This window comes from Haliaeetus albicilla, chromosome 28 (assembly GCF_947461875.1).
Source record: "Haliaeetus albicilla chromosome 28, bHalAlb1.1, whole genome shotgun sequence".
NCBI lineage: Eukaryota > Metazoa > Chordata > Aves > Accipitriformes > Accipitridae > Haliaeetus > Haliaeetus albicilla.
In genome coordinates, this window is record NC_091510.1 from 4,061,794 (window position 1) to 4,080,349 (window position 18,556).

The 18,556-nt window shown below is 39.7% G+C and overlaps 1 protein-coding gene across 1 annotated transcript in view; it reads left to right on the top strand.

Moving 5' to 3' along the window:
• FGD6 (FYVE, RhoGEF and PH domain containing 6) overlaps nucleotides 1-18,556 on the top strand; it is a 74,761-nt gene that overhangs the window by 14,364 nt on the left and 41,841 nt on the right. Inside the window, exons 3-5 of the mRNA XM_069773648.1 lie at nucleotides 14,472-14,619; nucleotides 18,069-18,136; nucleotides 18,229-18,259. Coding sequence (XP_069629749.1) covers nucleotides 14,472-14,619; nucleotides 18,069-18,136; nucleotides 18,229-18,259 — 247 coding nt within the window. The remainder of the gene's footprint in view (nucleotides 1-14,471; nucleotides 14,620-18,068; nucleotides 18,137-18,228; nucleotides 18,260-18,556) is intronic.

Below are 18,556 nucleotides of genomic sequence, written 5' to 3' on the forward strand. Positions count from 1 at the left end.
TCATTTCCCGGGCCAGATGGTATTATAAAACCGGTTAGAGAAACAGTGCTGATGTTATTGAAATAATTACTGCTCGCGTTTTCCCCAGCCTGTCAGAACATGCACTTAGCTCTTTTTCATAGATCATGGCACATAAAACTCCTGTAATGCACTGCTAATGGAGATCTCAAAGCAAATTATCTTATGATTAAAGCCAATGTACAAATGAGATTGTTCTTCTGAGAAATTAATAGACCGATTGCCTACACTTCTAGTCATAATAGCACATATGCAGTATATTAAGTCTGAATGCCAGGCTTGCCATTACCAGGAGAGTTCGGTGGTGTCTTTACCCCACATTACATTTCTTTCTGGAGGAGGAAATAAAATTTTCATAATGTACCCAGTGCTTCGTGGTTACTGAGAAATTTCCTCCTGATCCCATCCGGTAAAACCAGTATGCGTTAATGGAGAATGGTAATACCTTCTAATGCTCCTATCCTAACTTCATGTGTCTTACTAAATTCAGATATGTTTTGTTTGCTTGGGCCTTCCCACAGGGATTTACATGCAAGTGGCAGTTCCAGGTAGTTAATGGTGGGTATCAGTTGTCACTTACCACTTGATTTTTGAGTTATTGGATGTCAGCCTCCCTTCTACGGAAGGTGAGCTTGGCCTTGAAAGGAAGAGAACCAGAGTCCTGATACGGTATGTGAACCACTGAGGTGGGACGGGTGCTGCTGATGGGACACTGATGGGTTTTGCTTGTGTTAAGTAGTTCAGGGGAATATTCTCAATAAAGAAAGTAATGACAATACCTTGGGAGCAGATAATCCATGTTTTGTTTCCACAATAGAAAAAAAAAAAAATCTCTTTATATGTTTTTTTAAGGATTGTTTATTTTGTCCTAGTCTACCTGTTTGACTACCAATTTAAAATGGATAATTAAGATGAATGTGTTATGCTGTTAAATGTAAAAAGTTTTAAATATCATTATCCAGTTGCAGATAACAACAGGAAAAGCAGCTATTTGGGTTTGGTTTTTTGAGAAATGAATGATTTAGGCCTGAAAAGTGAGGTGAAAAGTCAGTGCTGCTGGTACCGCTGCAATTCATTTTAATGTTGTCAGAGACCAGTAGTTTTAACAGTTCTGTTTTGAAGTAACACCATTATTCTTTTTTTAAAACCTCCTAATGAAAGAGAAATGTTTATGCATTGGTTATCCTCTTTTTAGTGACAAACCTTTATTCTGAGGAGGACAGCAAAATCTTCCTTAAAACTAAAAGTAAAATTGAGTGTACATTTGTCCAGTAAACTAAAGATGCAAAGGAACAATGAACATGCCTTGGAACATCTGTTATGCTGCAGAAAACAGAAACTTAAACTTCTCTGAATCTTGTGGTCTTCCTTTTGGTATTTGTTACGTTGTTCTAGGCAAGAGAATTGTACTTCAGGTTGAATGAGTCTGCTCCTTCACCAAATAGCATACTGTATTTACTGGCTACTTTTGACAGTGTTCCTTCAAGATGTTGGAAATGTACATCACTGCTAACTGATTTTGATGAAATTTATAGCTGTGTCGTGTTTCCGGCTAGGATTTTTCTTCAGAAAGGGCTAGGGGGGAGTACCATGTGACAACAGTCCTTTGAGATCTTAATGTTGGTTTAATTAAATGCTGCTTCCTATTTTTCCCACCCCTGCTGATTTAGAATAATCCATTGGTTTTCCAGAAATAAGCGTCTTGATGTAAAATACAAGTTTAGTCTTCCGGACTAAATTCTGCTTTGGTGACTGAGTCCCCAGAGGTCAATTAAGTGTCTATGAAAGCCTTCCTGGAATATTGAATTTAGTATTGAAATCTGTGTGGTTAAGCACTTTGCTTTGATATATATTCCTCTTTGATGTACTGAACTTTGTCAGCGTTGAAACATGTTTCTGGTGGGTAGTATTGCACCAGATAAATGTGGTGGTGTTTAGGGATTGGCTGCATTAGGGAAGGGGTTTTTTTGCAATTGCAAAATTCCCATTCAAAAACACAAGAGAAACACTAATAAAATACTGCAGGGTCTAAATAGCATTTAAAACCAGTTTTCAAACACTTATGCTGAGATTTGAATGCACGAAATACATTTTAGGTATTGAAAGTGTTATATATTAAACCCCACATTTTCTTTCTTACTGAATTTTATTGAAGAATATAACTTCCTGATAGGTAGAGGTCAGATATGTAGACTTTTTGGATTTCATCTGCTTCTTAAATATAATAATGAATTAGTTTCTGATCTGAAGAAGGCAGGTTCCTTTTCCTCCATCAGCTCTGCAGTCCTGTCTTGTCTTCCCGTCTCCTGCTCTGCTTCTAGCTGGCTTCTGCCACCCTTAGTTGTACGATAAATTCTTTCTTTGCAATTGTACCTTGGGTTTTAATGGAATAGCTTTGATAATATGCTATTTAGGTTTCCTATCAGGCTTCATTATCTGCGGTCGTGTGTTATCACTGGCTTTCTTTTTGTATTCCGCTTCCTCAAGCCTGCCTTTTTCTTTTCCTTTCCCTACCTCGCTTTCTCATTTACGTGTTATGCAGCTGGTAGTCTTCTGCCAACTCCGAGGGCTTGTCAGTAAGGAGTGAGTCAGATGGCTCAGATCTCCGCTTCCCGTCCCCTGCGAGGCTGGATGCAAAGCCTATCTGGCAGTCCCGGCTCTGAGGCTCGGGAGCGGGGAATGGACAAAGTAATTCTTGGCTAGCGAACATAAGGAATATGCCGTCTTGATGACTTCTCATGTTTTGCCTTTACGGACTATGAAGCAACAAATTCTGTAATGAAGTTAGGGGTGTCTAATCAGAGTCCAAATCAGTGAGAAATGGGGATATTGGTGAGAAGGGGTAGTACTGTTGCTTGGGAATATTGATATTCTGACACAAGGACTTTGGGAAGGAATTGGGAGCATGCGGATGGTGGGACTCTCCTCCTGGGCTGTACACTGCTCTCTGAGCTCCTTTTTTTCCCTGAGGGTTAGTCAAATCACTGACCTTGCGTCTGGAATTATTCTGCGTCAGTTAATTATTTTGTACTACTAGGGTAGCATATGAAACTACATGAAAGACATGCAGTGAATTTTTTTGCTCTGGAAAGCATATGGGGTGTTTTGCGTTTTCTTTCCTTGCTAGAAACTTTATGCAAGTCAGTGTCTCTGGTCTGCTTTTCCAGTAAGAGAAGGAGTTTTCCTTAGTAAAAGGGGTGGCTTTTGGTCATACAGCTTTACAGTTTAGCCTGCTGTACAACTTGAAATAAAATGCATGTATTATATGAAGAAGATAGGCTGGGAGAAGTATGCCAATCCCCCCCCCCCCTTTTTTTTTAAAATCAGAATGAATAAGAAGTTTCTTGCTTTAAAAGAATCTTGACACGTTCTCATCCAAATGTATTTGAGATGTGCTGATTTCATCTGTTTTGATGTTGGGAAAGATTCTGAGGTCCTATGCTCTCCCTCTCCAATGAGGGAGAGAAAGGAGTTTGAGAACTGCATTTTTCCAATACCAAGTCCATTAGTGTACAATCCAGTCTTGAAAAGGTTTGAAAGGTCTTACGAAATGAAAACAATTGTGAAGATCTCCAAGATTGTCATGAAAGAGAATTTTTGTCTTTGGTATTTCTTTCATCCCCGTTTTCAAGGGCTCCCTGTTGATTTTGGTAAAAGGTGGGTGGGTTGGGTGGGTGAAGCAGGTTGGCGTGGACACAGCACGTAAGGAAACTTTTGACCAAGTTGGAGGTGCAGTAATGAAAGACTTCTAATTTATTGGATGGTATTACAAGTGCTACATAAAAATAGATGTGGTTTAAGTTCTTGATGTTATCTTTTTACTGAGTGTAATTGTGGCCAGGTGTGTGTGTGGGTACAAGAAAGAGCAAGCCGATGGTGGCAGTGGCGGCGAGGCGGGCGCTGCTGGGATGTGGTGCCGGGCTGCTGGGTGAACCTCTCTGCCTCTCCTCAAAAGGTTTGGTGGTTACTCTTGTCACAGTCCTCTGCAGTCTAGAAAATTGCATCACATTAACCTTGGAGCATGTGAACTCCGTACGCATTAAAAGAGCCATTTTGAGGGTAAACTGTGCTATCCTTTGTTTCTCACCATAGAAGTGCTCACCACAGATGGCAAAAATGTCCTAACTGTGCTGTTCCCATCGATTCCCCTGGTACAATACAAGGATGTCCTCGTCCTTCCTCCCGGTGACGTCACTTCAGCTCAGCGAGTCAGCTCTTGCCTTCAGCCGAAGGGTGGTTTAGTGTGATGAGGGGCAGCCTGAAGAAAGCAAAGCAGCGCGTAAAATCCCCGCGTCCTTTAGCCTGCTTCCTAACCCCTCTGTTTATGGAGAACAGGAACTCAGGTGTCACGCACTTTCATAAATTAATCTCCAATGCTTTATCTTTTTCTTTCCTCTTTTATTCTATGTTTGTGCTTTTCCTAATTTTGGCGTTCTTAGTATGTATTTCCTTTTCCTCAAGATGGGGGAAGCCAAGTTAAGTTGCATATTTGTCGCTAGATGTTGGCCTTTCTTCCCCGCCTCCAACACGCACACTCTGTCTCCAGTTGCCAACCGTGGTATAAATTGCAGGTTAACAAAATGTAGCTCCAGAGTCTATCTCGGATCTAGAATGGAGAATCAAATGTGACATGAGAATTGATGAAAGACCCATTTATATGCTCAGCAACAGCCTTTTCCTGTGGGTTATTTTCAGCGTTGGCTCAGGAAGTGTGCTTGTGAAACTCCATGGTACTCTGGTTTGTATGGTGATATTTTAACTGCAACAAGGGCTAATGTGATTGTATATGTAACAGTAAGATTTTGGGAGGCATAAAATAAATGTTGGGAAAGAAAGCGATCAAAATATTAACTTTAGTTTTTATTTAAATGCCAACAGTGATATTAATATGCCTCATTTACCCAACATTTATATTTGATCCAGTTAAAGATGTTTTAACGAATAGGCTTATAAAACTGTGCAGCTATGTTGTTTCAATGCACTGGACAAAATTTAGGAATGCAGGTTTTATTTTAGATGCTAGAATCCAAGAAGTTTCTTTTAAAAATATTAAGTTTACGTAAGTTTTAATTTTTCTTTAAAATATCTTTGCACTTATGAAAAACAGCTCCATTCAGGCAGAAGTGGACTAAAAATATATCTAAGATGCATGTAAATAAATAAAAGGAGTTTTTAATCAAAACTGCCACTTTGATAGGTACAACCTGAGCCTTATGGCCTAGTGATTTCAACTGTACAGAGTTCGGTTGATTTTTCTGTTTTGTTTTGTTTTTTCCCAGTGGTGTTCCTGGGGGTTGGATGTTCTGTATTGATTTTGAGATGAGCTGAAAACTTTAGAAAAGGTGTCTGAATCCCATTCTTCTTCTAATCTGTGCAAAAGATTAGGGGAAGAGAGAGCTCAAGTCCAATCTTGCAAGCAGCTCAATTATTCTTTGCAGCTAGCCTGTGTTGGTCTCAATCAAACTATTTCATTCTCTGTTTTCCAGCAGACTATCCAGGAAGCTGTGTCAGCTCCCATGCATGCAGGCAGTTGTGTGTTTAAGAGTTAAGTCACTCCATGTTTATTTTAGATCTAAGTCACTACCTTTTGAGTACTCTGCTGCTTAGCTCTCTTTTGTCATCTTCTAGGTGCCTGACATGTAAAAAATGGAGGGCAATAGGTTGTGTGTTATTTCTAAATTGAATGAGCAACTTGTATCAGGTATTACCCCTGATTTCAGGGATAAAGTCACCCCAAAATCATAAAAATAATGATGAGTCAATACAGGAGATATTTAGGGCCTTGCATTAACTCTGCTTTTAGTGGAGCGGAAGTAGTTATACTTTGGAATGTTATGGTAGCACTGGCAAGGTAAAATCAATTTTGTTTGACATGGCTGTTAATAGGAGATTTTGTTCTCCCTTGGTCTAAGTTTCCCGTTTCCTATTTGATGTGTTCAGTTGGAAATTTTGTCACATTTTCATTATAGTTTTCTAGAAGTCTCTTCTGTGGGTGCTGGAGTTGTGTTGTGGTTTTTCTTTTTCATGTGTGTGACTGGAAAGTAAAGTGTTACTTGTCTTCTGATCCCGCTGTCCTTTCCCAATAAACTTTTTCCCGCTAGGAGCTGTTTTGTGCATTGAGAGAAGTTAGAATAGCAGGTCCTGATTGTAAATGAGTGCTGTATTTTGGTGGTCCAGTTTTATATTGTTTATCACTTCCATGCCAGGAGTTTTTTCCAAAGGTCTTGGGCAATGAGCTTTGCAGCTCTCCCTGTGAAATGAGAATTAATTATAAGGGAAGGCAAAAAGCTGTAAATTCTGCAGAGGCTTCCCTCTCTACCTACCCTGGGAGGCAGGTAACTCCTCGCAGCTTTGGATGGTGATGGGAAGAACCGATGCAGTGATTCCTTCCCCATGTACAAGCCTCCAGGCAAGGGTTTAAATCCCTGGGTTTTGCTGCGGTGTTTCACTTGCCAGTACCAACACTGGAGACTGTCCCCTTATATCCTCTTGGATTATATTCTGCTACACTGGCATAATCTGGTTTTGGCACTTTTGCTGGGGCCATCCCAGCGGAGGCAGGCAGGGCGATGGGACCGTCTGTCCTGCAACACGATGGCAGCTGTGTCGCGCTGCTCGGGAGCTGAACTGACCCACTGTGGGTTTTCTTGGAGACTTTTAAAACTGAGACCTCTCTTTTTTTTAAATGCAGCTTTTCTATGGCGGGTGTGGAAACATCTGAAGCATGCGCGTGTGTTTATGTTGAACTTTCCAAGGAACTGAGGAATTGTCAACAAATGGTCTTGCTGAAGATCGCTCCTGTGAGCGTGGGAGGCTGCCTGCGGCGAGAGCGGTCCTTGGGTGCCTCTGGCCGCAGGAGCTCGTGCCTTCAAATCACAGCTAAATATGGAGATAATCTGAGAGCTGTTTGCACCTTTTTCAAACTGTGCTTTTTAAAACCATGCAACAAAGTATGAGCATGACTGTATTGGTCATGGTGTGCCTGAAGGAGGGTGACTGACAGAATGGATTGCTTAAAAAAAGATACAAAACTTATTAAGTGTGAAACACGTATCACAAATGCCTTGCTTATTTTTTGCTTAGAATGCGAGTCAGATTTATTTTTTTTCTTCGTGTTGAGGAAAGAAATAAGTGCTGTCTTGGCCCAATGATAAGAAATGCTGAACTAAATGCTGCTGGCTGCAAATGCTAGGATAACTTGGTTCCAGCAAGTCAGGTGTTGCAGTTTGCAACATGCTCAGCCAAGTATAGAATGAGCTGCCAGTAGCATGATCTAACAGGCTAAATGCGACGGCAGCTCTCGGCAGTGTTTGTGATATCCTCCTTGCCCAGAAAACCCAGGTGTGAGCAGGGAGTGCCAGAGGTAAAGACCGGGACAAAGAGGGTAGTTCCTGGAGTTTCTCTTGGCAGGAGCAACCTCCTGATGTTCCCATCTGGCCTCTCTCTGCAGCCAGCCCTTTGTCTGGGAGGCAGCAGACAGCTTTCAAAGTACGAGAGGCTCTGAACCAAAATCCATTTCAAATAGTTTGTCTTGAGCTTCTCTTTTGACAGTGTATCACTGTCGTCAAGGGTTCTGACTTCCTAGCAAAAACGTAGATGCTTATGCATGTATACAGTACATAGGACACTGTTTAAAATAATTGTTTCAATTCTTGAAGTCTTTAAACTGCAATTCAAACAAAGTAACCTGACGTGCACAAAATATTTTTGAGTTGCTCAGCTGGGTGCAGGTTGTTTCTGTTTTGTAGCTGTGATACTTGAGGAGTGTTTATGTTTGTAATTGTGTCCTTGGAGTTCCTTAACCAGCCCACAGAGAATATAGCACAACAGATACAAGGGATGCAAATAATCATGGATTCATTGGTCTAGGTTTTTTGCATCTTGTTTTGTGGTGCTTTTTTTTTTAAGACTGTTGTAGAGGTCTGTTTCATTCCTCAGCCGTGCCACTTATGGAAGGATAGCTTGCAGAAGGAACTAAGGAACCTCATAGGTGTGATCTGTTCAGGCAATCTTGAAAAATATAAATAAAAGGGAGATTGAGATTAACTGCCTGCCATGTTCCTTAGCATCAGACCAATAAAAGCTCCTGGTCTGTTGCCTTTTTTGTTGTTATTAGTCCTAATAATACGAAGGACTTACTAAAATCATTGAGTTTTCACTGCAGAAGAACGAATGGCATAACTTTTAATGCTATCATGTAAAATCTTACTTGAGAGGACACCTTGTTATCTCGCTCTCTCGCTGTGAAAAAGCACCATTTTTGGCAGAGAAGTTGAAACCCAAGCAGCTTGGCTGCAAGAAGGCAACCAGTCCCCAGTGCTGGCAGCCAAGCCAGCACCACGAGAGCCACAGCGGTATCTGCCAGCCTTTCTCACACTGTCCATTATACCTAGAGAGGAGAGACGTGATCTCAGCTTCAGCTCTTTCCATCTGTCCGTCTGCCATTAAACCAGAGAGGTGACTGATGCTGTAGGAATAGCTCAGATAAGTAAGCCCACCTGGTCCAGGCTGCATTTCATCCTTGTTTGCTGCTTAATGGTCCGGTATGCCTGAAGGAGAAATGAAAAGGAGGGGGACATGAAGAGGATGATGAGGGAGGTAATTTTTTAGCTATAATGGTAGAGAGTCACCATTGTTCAGAGAATCTGAAGTTTAGATCATGAGGTAAATATGATGGGTTAGGGTCCAGGTGCATCTAGTGTGATACGAAGTTCATCTTTACGCTTTCCAGGCTGGTTTGTGAGAGGAAATGTGTGCTGATGTTGGCTTCTTCAGGAGGGTTTTGGAGCTGAGGTATTGCAGCAAAATGTAACTCATTTAAAAAGTACATTAATTGATGCCTTGCTGGTCATTAATCCCGTCATTTCTTAAAACTTCCATAGGAGCTCACTAGTGAGCTTGGTTAGTATTCATTATTATCTTTGTGCTTTGCCAAGTATGCTTGCTTTCTAGAACTGATTTCCTTTTTTTCCAAAAACCTGCAGTAAATAAATATTAGGTAAAGACATCAAACTGTCTTAAATAAAAAGTATTAAATTAAAGCAAAAGGAAGTTCACTAAACAAAATCAAGCAATTATTAACCAAGCAATAATTTCACTTTTGCTTTGCCTTTCCAAGAGCATCTTCTGTTGTCTTGAGCACCCAGATCAGATAATTGCTTCCTAAATTGTTTTGGGATCTTAACTTGATTTCTATATTTACAGCCCGCCCTTCTACCTTGGAAAAGAGATTCTGAATTTAGATAGGACCTAACAGAAAAGATGCTATAGAACAGTTTTTCTTTTTTTTCTTTTTTTTTTTTCTTTAAGTCTCTTATCCTTGGGGTTTTCCAGAAGCGTACAACTAGGATCCATTGAGGGAATCAGTCAGTGAGACATGCTGCCTTACCTACAGCTATTACAAGTACAAGGCGCTGTGGAAAAATAGAACAGCCTTATCAGCTATTGCCTCCATAGAGAGCCAGTGTACTTTTAGGTCTTAAAAAAGCAGCTGAACGTGCCTTAATTATTGAAACTAATTGCAGGGACTGGTGATATTAAAAACTGAAATGGATGGACAGCAATAGTACTTGTTGCCTCTGGAGGAAAGGGAGATGCAAGCAGCTGTGAAAGGATAGCAAAATGCTGTAACAATACAAAAAGGATTTGAGATCAAGTGTTATAATAGGGTATGTTTATTGGCTCTCTGATGTTTTGGTGCCATTTTTCAGTTGAGCAGGAACTTAAGTTTGTGTGACTTTGCCTGTATGTTGAAGGCTTTCTTTAAAAATAAACAAACAAAAACACCCACAAAAAACTACAGTTAAATACTGGAGGAAGAGACAGAACAAGGATAAAGATGCTGGGACACTCCTACAAAAAGCAGAGTAGAATGGATGCTCCTTTTAAAATAAGGAAAGGATGCGAAAAGAACAATTTAGCAGTGTGTAGGGTACAAGGTTCTGTTCATTCAGCATTCCTACATATTTTTGATTACTTACTGGAAGTAGAAGCAGCATCTAAATATAATGAAGATCACAAGGAAATGTGTGTAAAGCAGCAGCGTGGATGAATCTATTTTAACGAATGCTTTGGAGCTGTGGAAACTTGCTTTTTTAGTAGTTATGATGATCCTAACACTTGAAGTAATTCCAATATATTATAAAATACTTAATGTTGGGGCATTCCGTGGCAGAGAATCTCTCTGAATCATCTCAGTCAAGCTAAAATACTATTTGCCTTCTAAATGAATTGGGAACTGAGACTGAAATGGTAATTGTGACTTCAGGCTATAGTGTCCTATGCAGTCTCTGAATCAACAGTTTCTGAAAATGAAGCCTCAGGTGTATTTGAAGCTTCTATAATAATACAAATAAGCTCGTCTGAACTAGTCTTGGTCATCTCTTGAAGACAAGGAGAGGTTTTTATGCTGATTACGATTTTTTTTTTGGCTGTAATAGCTTGATGGCAGTTCTTAAGTTTTGACAGTGTATCTTGCTGTTATGTCTTACTAGGATCAGCATGTTTTGTTTCATTAATATTTTACTGTTGCCTTAGGAAAATACAGCACGATGTATATGCTTCATCCCATAAACTGCTCATTCCAAGGCAAACTAATGATCCCTTCATTTTACATGTCAAATAAAAAAGCCCCACATCTATATTTAGATAACTTGCTCACAAGATACGGCAAGATATTCTTACTCAGTGGGCAGCACGGTGAGTTGGCAGTGATGGTGTTTCACATGACTGATAATGCAGAAGTTTCTCTTGGTAGTGCTGTGGGTAGGACAAAGAATCGTGATGAAGAGGGAACAAGATAGAGATAGTTCACAGTATCCCCAAAATACCTATCAGAAGAGCTACTTAAAAATAACCATTACTGCACGCTTTTGGTATTTTGGAAAAAAAGAATTGAAATGCGGTAGAAAAGATTGTGTTTATTTAAAGATTTACTACTATTTCGAAACTCATTTAAAGGCTACAGGGGATTTCACTTCTTCCAGAGGTAACTTCAACAGAATTATATATACACTTACGTTACAGATGACTTCAGAGGTAAAAGTACAGAAAGAGTAATCAGTAAATCCAAAACTGCTTTCTGTTTCGACAGAAAAGCCATAGTATTTATGATGAAAGGTTAAAGTGTAAGGTACAAGGAGAGTCACATGTTCTGCAGCACATGGCTGATAAAGGCAGATCAACACAGTGACTTTGTGCCCATCTCCTCTGAAGAAGAGGACACAACTGCAGATACCACAAGGAGTACATCTACCCATGGCTCCAGTATTGCATCCTATCGCTGAACTGGCGGCTTGTTTGGTTCTAGAAAATGGCCGGGTGTGAAATGACTTTTGGTCATTAAGCATCTAATCTGCTGTGTTTTTTCTTTAAAAAACAAAGAAAGAAGAAGAAAAAGAACAGCCAAAACGCCACCAAAAAAACCTCAACAAAATGTATCAGGTGGAAGAACCTGAGAGCTGTGTGAGGCTGTGAGCTGAGCAAATACAGGATAAAGATGTGTAGGGATTAGTCTGAGGTGCTTTGACTGGTGGGGCAGATACTGTAGGCAAGATTTGGTAGATGGTTCCCTCAGCTCTCATAGTTTCCTTTACATGAGTAGTAGGTGCATACACGCCACAAAGGCAAGAAAAGGAGCTTACTGCTTAAACATTGTTGTGATTCACAGGAAGAAAAAAAAAAGTATAAGGTGAGTGGTTCTCATTTGTGGACACTTACTAAACATCGTAAATCATCAGTATTTAATTATTAAAATTTTTTAGTAGGCTTTTAACTGAAACTTTCTATTAGATACGCTAATTAATCTTTCATTTAGAAAATTCTTCACCCAACACAGGCTGACTAGTTTGATCTTCATCCTTCAGTGGTGATGGGGTTATGTTTGCGCAAGCAGAATACAGCCTCACCTAGAAATACACTTGTTTCTGACTTCCAAAAGGGCAGATTTTCTAAAACTTTTAAGGATTGGCACAGTTGCCCTGAAAAGTTTAGGTGGAAAATAATAGCAAAATCTGGGAGTGGGTATCCTGTAAAATATGCTTAGGCGAAAGAACTGTGATTTCAGAAGTGTGAAAATAATGTTTTCAATTAAAGCAGCAATTAAAACAAATATTAAGGATAGGAAAAAGGGCAATAAAATGTCCATTAACAAAAGTAAAATTTAATGAATAAGGGAATAAAAAGTGAATTCCAGTGTGGTTAGAGATAAAGCGCTTAATACATTTTGCAATGTGAAAAAAAATCCCAAATGAGATGTAGATTCAGTAACAGATGTGAATGGTAAAACTGAGTAATATAGTAAAGGAAGGAATAGCAGTAGTTATTTCTGTTGCAGGTTTTGACTAAAGCAGGGGGATAAATCTGCCTCATGTAATGCTACAGATGTAATAAAGATGTTGCCATCTCATATCCTTTTATTTTATAGATGACGATCTGCTAAAATAAACATTCTCAGGCCAACAGGTCATTTGACTGTGAATTAGATAGACTAGACAAGGAGTTCTCTGAATTGCTGAAGTTCACAAGTAACTGCAGAAGTCTTAGCATCCTGCTAGTGTGGTTCCAGGGAAAGCTCCAGTGAAAAGTCACTTTTTTGCCTTCCTGAAGCTTGTGGAGGCTCTGTGGGAACCATCCCTGTTGTCTCCAGGGGCTGTTCTCTTCCAGTGTGAAGTTCATCATTTCCAAACTGAAATAAATGAATGTCTCTCTGCACCCTGGGTGCTGCAGTCTCGGCTCAGGGTCTCATTTGACCTCGGTGATGAGCTTGCAATCTCCTTCGTCCTCCCACCCCATGTGGTTCTGGGAGACAGTAACTGCTTGGGTGTTTCCCGAGTCCTTCCTGTGTTGTCTTAATAGAACCAAGCTATTTTAATCTTTTCTACGTCTTCACGGCTGACAAAGGCCTGTCTGCAGGCCAGCTTATCTTGTCTTCATCTCTAAATATATTTCTATTTGTGATCAGTATTTGTGTGTTGTTTTGTTTTTCTTTTTTTATTTTTAAATTCTACCTTGAACATTGAGTAATCGACATCTTGCTGTGGCTGCTGGAGCATCCTCACACAGCTGGTATGCCTTACTTCTGCTATTCAGGTTACTGGCAGCCACCTCCCATGGGATCTGTGCTGCCAGGTTTTCTTGGAATTATCATAGTTGGAGGTGGTGAGTCTGAAGAGTTGCCCTCCATCCCCGCTTTCTTGTGATTCAAAGTTAGGAAAAGAAAAGATCAGTCGTAACCAGCCCTTGCGTAGGGAGGCAGAGGGCAGCTATATGGAGAAGTGTGTAGCCCCAACAGATGTTGGCTGCCCAAAATTAGGTATTGATCAGCACAGTGAGATCTCTGCTGGCTGCAGCAGCTTGGGGACAACGGTTTCTGGATTTGCTTTTTGTTTTATAGGGTAGCTAATGACTTTTGACTTGTATCACAATAAGCCTGTGGCATCCCAGCATCTTTTTGCAGGCCTTGAACACAGATTATGTGAATTTAGACACAGCTTTAGTGTAATTGGCAATTACCAGGTATTAAAAGGATTAAAAGTAGGAGCCCAGGGATTTGCTGTATTTCTATGTAACTTTACCAAAACTTCAGGCTCTATTTCCTCTAGTCTCTGTTTTCTTCTTTATCTTTCCCTACTCCCTTTTTTATTTCCTTCTAGAATTGCATTTCTTAAATCTCTACTGAAGTTGTCGAGGCTCATTAGAGGACGAAGGTTGTATGCCTGTCTCATGCAATTTCTGTATTGCAAATACAGCTGAAACTAATGAAAAGAGACCTCTCTAATCATTGTACAGCAGCAGAACAAGGTTATATTTTATAGCTTTGACAGCTACCTGGAAGGTGTCTGTCTCTGGGGGATGGGAGTTTTTAATCACAAAAGATTCTGCTTTCTTGTTTTAAGAAGAATTATTGGTCAGAATGATTATAATATTGCCATGCCTGATACAGTTGTTTAGCATATGCATTGAGAAACAACCCTGTATATATACATGCATCTAAAATTCCAGACAGAAAGCTCCGATCAGAGTACCATATCTGGAACAAGTCCTGATGCTATGAGATAGAGGAGAGCAAAACAGCTATGATCTATCTTTATTCTTCTGGCACACAGTACAAATGTTGCACTATACATGCACATAGTAATAAGGCAATGGATTTATCAAACTTTGCTGTCAGGCAAACTCTGATGGACAAGAATAACATAAAAACTCCAAAGGTACTGTGGCTTTTTCTCACTGTCAGGGAGCATTGTATCAATACCAGCATAAATAAAACATTGCAGAGTTCTGAGTCCACTGTGGAAGAGCCTACCACTGTTGTCATCATCATCTTCAGACTACCCACTACTGTTTTCAATGTTTCTGATACCAAGTAGACCATTTATTGTGGGGGAAAACAGAAAGCTCTTTACATAAATGAAGTATGGTGTGTTTATCAACTATACGTATTTTAATTTTAGGTCCTTAGAAGAACACCATGATCATCCTAACATGGTAATGGGAGATCTTCAGTCAGATGAAGAAGATATAATGAACAGTTCTGATGAAGATGATGACACAAATTCTGATTCCAGCAAAGGGGAGCCTGATCCTCAAGAAGATAAACAGGTATCTTTTTATCTTTATCTTCTGAAGCTATTCCTCACTCTTGCACTGATTTGTAAGTTGTAACCTGTTGGGATGTTTTCAAATAAAAGGCATTGAGTCAACATAACTTTATATATTTCTTTTCGTCATTTTTATTGTTTAGTGGGTTTTTTCCTAAAGCTTTAATTTGTGTACATTAGCCTGATATTAAGAGGTCCAGTTTAGAAATATCCCACTACAAAGTGTGTATGACCTGGTATATTTGCTCTTAATCTTTCACTGAATCATGGAGCTGTAGACTTCCCTACCATGCCCCTCTAACAGAGCTACATGCACAGATGTATGTTTAGAAATTTTCAGTTTTGAGATGTGTAAATACATTTTAATGAGGCTGTCTACGCCTCACAGATCCTAGAGTGCACAGTGTCTCTTGTGCACTGAACATGTAAAATCAACCTTTGATTTGTTAGCCTTGGTGAAGCCCAAGGAAAGGGGCCAGGTGAAGGTTGCAAGGTCTGAGAAGGTCCTTCTGAAAAATCTCTTGGAAGCTGTAGTTTTGCTTGGATGGTCCTGTTTCGGTGGTCTTGGCTGTGCAGCAAAGGCTGTGTCCCAGTAACCATTTCTGTGCAGACAGCTTGTCTGCATTTGCAGGTTCTGCATACTGACCTGCCAAATCACTGCTTGGCACACTGGTTCAGTCATCTGTCCCGTTTTTAATTCTTCCTTTTCAATGGCATGAAACACAAAGGGCTCAACCTGCCTTTCAGCATTTGTTTCTTAATCACTCCTTAATTGGTGCTGAGGAGAGACTGTTGGTGTGCCCACGAGAGACCTGTCATTGTAGGGTTGTGGCCCTTGGAGGAGCATAAGCCATGCTCAGCTGATGTGGTCTGACCTTCTGCTAGCTTCTGTGAGTGCTAGCTTGGAATGATTTCCCCTATTTTAATCTTATTTCTTCTGCAAATTAAGAGCAGGAAGACATCACTAACTACTCAGAAATTCTGGGAGTGCTATCCCTCTCCTTGGGGATACCCACTTTCTTACTTCTCAGACCTGGACGCCCTGACACCAGCCTGCCCATAGACCAGTGCCTCTCCTCAGCATCAGTCCTGGCAGCTCTGTTTCCTTTGGTAGTAGTTATACTTGCTTCCTTTCCTTAAAAATGAACAATAATTAAAAAAGAAAAAAAAAAAGCAACGAGACTTTTTAGTGCTGGAAGAGAAGACTTGGATGATGTGTCAGACCTGAATGTCATTTAACCACATCTTCTGAGAGGAATAAATTGGGAGGAGGGAAAGAGAGTCAAGGGAAAAGCTTGTTCCTGTGACACTAAGCCAGACTGTACCTGTATAGAAGCTAACTTACCTTGTGTGCCTCTAGAAATGCCCTCAACCTTTCACGTCAGAGTTTTACAGGAAAACATCCCTGTTCTGAGGCTTTTCAGGCAGGTTTCATGCAATAATTCAGCACTTGCTGTGAAACATCTGCTTGTCATCTTGCTTCAGCTGCCTGCGGCACGTGTGGCCAGCAGCCGGGCATTAATGACCAACTTCCTAACGGGGAGAGCAGCTGCGGAGGAGAATGAAGCAGTCTCTGCATCAGTCATCAGCTGGGCTTGTTTTTATTTTTCCTTACCACAAGCATCTGGCTGTTTTGATGCTTTTTATCCATTAGAGTTTTAAGGTTCCTTCCCAGTGCTGTGCCTGAAAGTCCAATTTGCATGCCTTCGGTTCTCCTGTTAGAGACTCTCTTAGGCCCAGAGTATCTTTGGCTGAGCAAATGCAAGTGCCAGCTGGTATGTGAAAAGCCTTTCAAATGGGGTTGAAAACAGACTGTGATATTTCGTTTTGTAATTGTTTAGAGGTAGGGTCTTGTTCTCAAAATACTAATTTTCATCTCATTTGCAACTGTCACATCTACAGTGATGGCAGATACCTTGCTCTGCATAATTGAGTTACTTGTGAATTCAGTCTTGTAGGGAATGTGTCAGCTGTGCTTTCTAAAAAGGCATGGAGGCCTGAGGATGGGTGTTACAATCTCGCCTGAATCCGATTGACCCTCACTGGGTAGATCTAAGTGCTTTTTGGAAATAAGTTTAATTTTAGAAGTAAAATCCCAGCTCTGTGTGAAGATGTCTAGTATATAAAATAAATAATGTATTTTGCATACATGTGATGCAACACCAGATTACCAAATTTAGAAATTAATTTTAATTTAGTAATTTGGCACTGTGTCAATTAAATTAAAATGAAAAAGTTAATTTAGATTCTCTTTTAATGTAACTATCATTAAAACCAACCTATCATTGCCATCGGTTCCACGGTTTGATTTCCAGCACTTGAGACTTGTTTATAGGTTTGGAGAAGAACTAAAACTCCAGACAAATCTTGCAACATTTAGTGCTTATGAACTGAAGGTTCATATATGCAATACCACTGATACCACCTTTTCTAGATAAACTGTTCAATGCCTATATTATACTACCATACTCAATACAGCCTCCCCAGGACTTCCATCACGCTTGTATTATATATCCTGTGATGTTTTAGTGCTCCTCATCCGCGGTCTGTCTTTGAGGCCCGTTGAAATGAAAGCCTGAATATCTAATAGATGTGGTGACAGCTGGCCACAGAGAAGCATATGGCAAACCATGAGAGCTGTTGTGGAGAAAGATGGTTTTTATCTGAGGGACATTGTGCATGGGAGTTACACTGTGTAGAAAACACATTTGCATCCTGATACCTGCCCCCTTTTTGCTTTGCTATACCTGTTCCTTCTATCTGATGTTGAACGGTAGCATTGATTTTTTTGGAAGCCAAATGCGTGCATGTAACAACCAACATCATCTCCACAGTGTTTCAGGTAGATGACAAGGCTCACACTTCTACATCTTTGCAGTACGGTTGCTGTGTGTTCAGCAGCTCCTTTAGTAGATTGTCAGAAGCTGACTTTTCTCTTCAGTGTGATTGTGGGTTTTTTTTTCTTTTTCTCCTTTCATCTTCTTTTTCAGTAAAGAAAACGTGCATTTCTTTTAAGATGTTCCTGAAACCCATCTGAGTTTACTGCAAATATTACTGTTGCTGTATTAAATAATAATAAAAAAAAAATCAAATAACATAGAAATATTATCTGTACTTTACTACTTTTGCAAAACAATAAATGTCACTTGCTAGGGCTTCATTCATTACAGGCTTCAGTGCTTCCTGTAATAATTAAATAGAAAGGCTGATAGTATTATAAAAACTACTCTTAGTCAATATTGTTGTTTCCAGCTACAAGCTAACATGATTTTCTCATAGATCCTGAAAAGCCGGAAGATTTCAAAGCCAAGAGATTTCAAAGCAGTATAAAACATTTTTATTAGAAATAACTATTGAATAACTACATTGCATTTGGGGAACTACTAGCCGGAAATTATCTTTACGACAGTTTTAGTAGGTGCATAGTATAACATATAATTTTATTTGCAGAGTAAGGCAGCTGGAAAGAAAACAAAGGTTTACCATATTGCCAAGGAGATCATGAGCTCAGAGAAAGTGTAAGTGTCAATGCTAAAATTTACAGCTGCTCAATTTATTTTAATTGGGCAATTAAAATGTAACTCTTTGCTTTTTCTTGCTTTTCTGATAGGTTTGTGGATGTGCTAAAGCTCTTACACATTGTAAGTACCCAATAAAGGAAGTTTCCTCCTTCTATTTGTTTAATCTGTTACAGTTCTATGTTTAGGCTTTATTGTAGTGAATGTGACTTTTTTTCTGCTGTGTGTACATATTCAAAATATAAAAAATAATATAATCAAGCAGAACTGTAAAGTTTCAGGTTTTATATAATGGATGAATATTTTGGTGGTTCCTTCTGCATCTCCTTAATTAATGTATGCAGTCTTCCAGCTGAGTGGGGGTATTGCTTGAATATTGAAAATGGAATATATATCCATTTATGTTAATCAGCATCATAT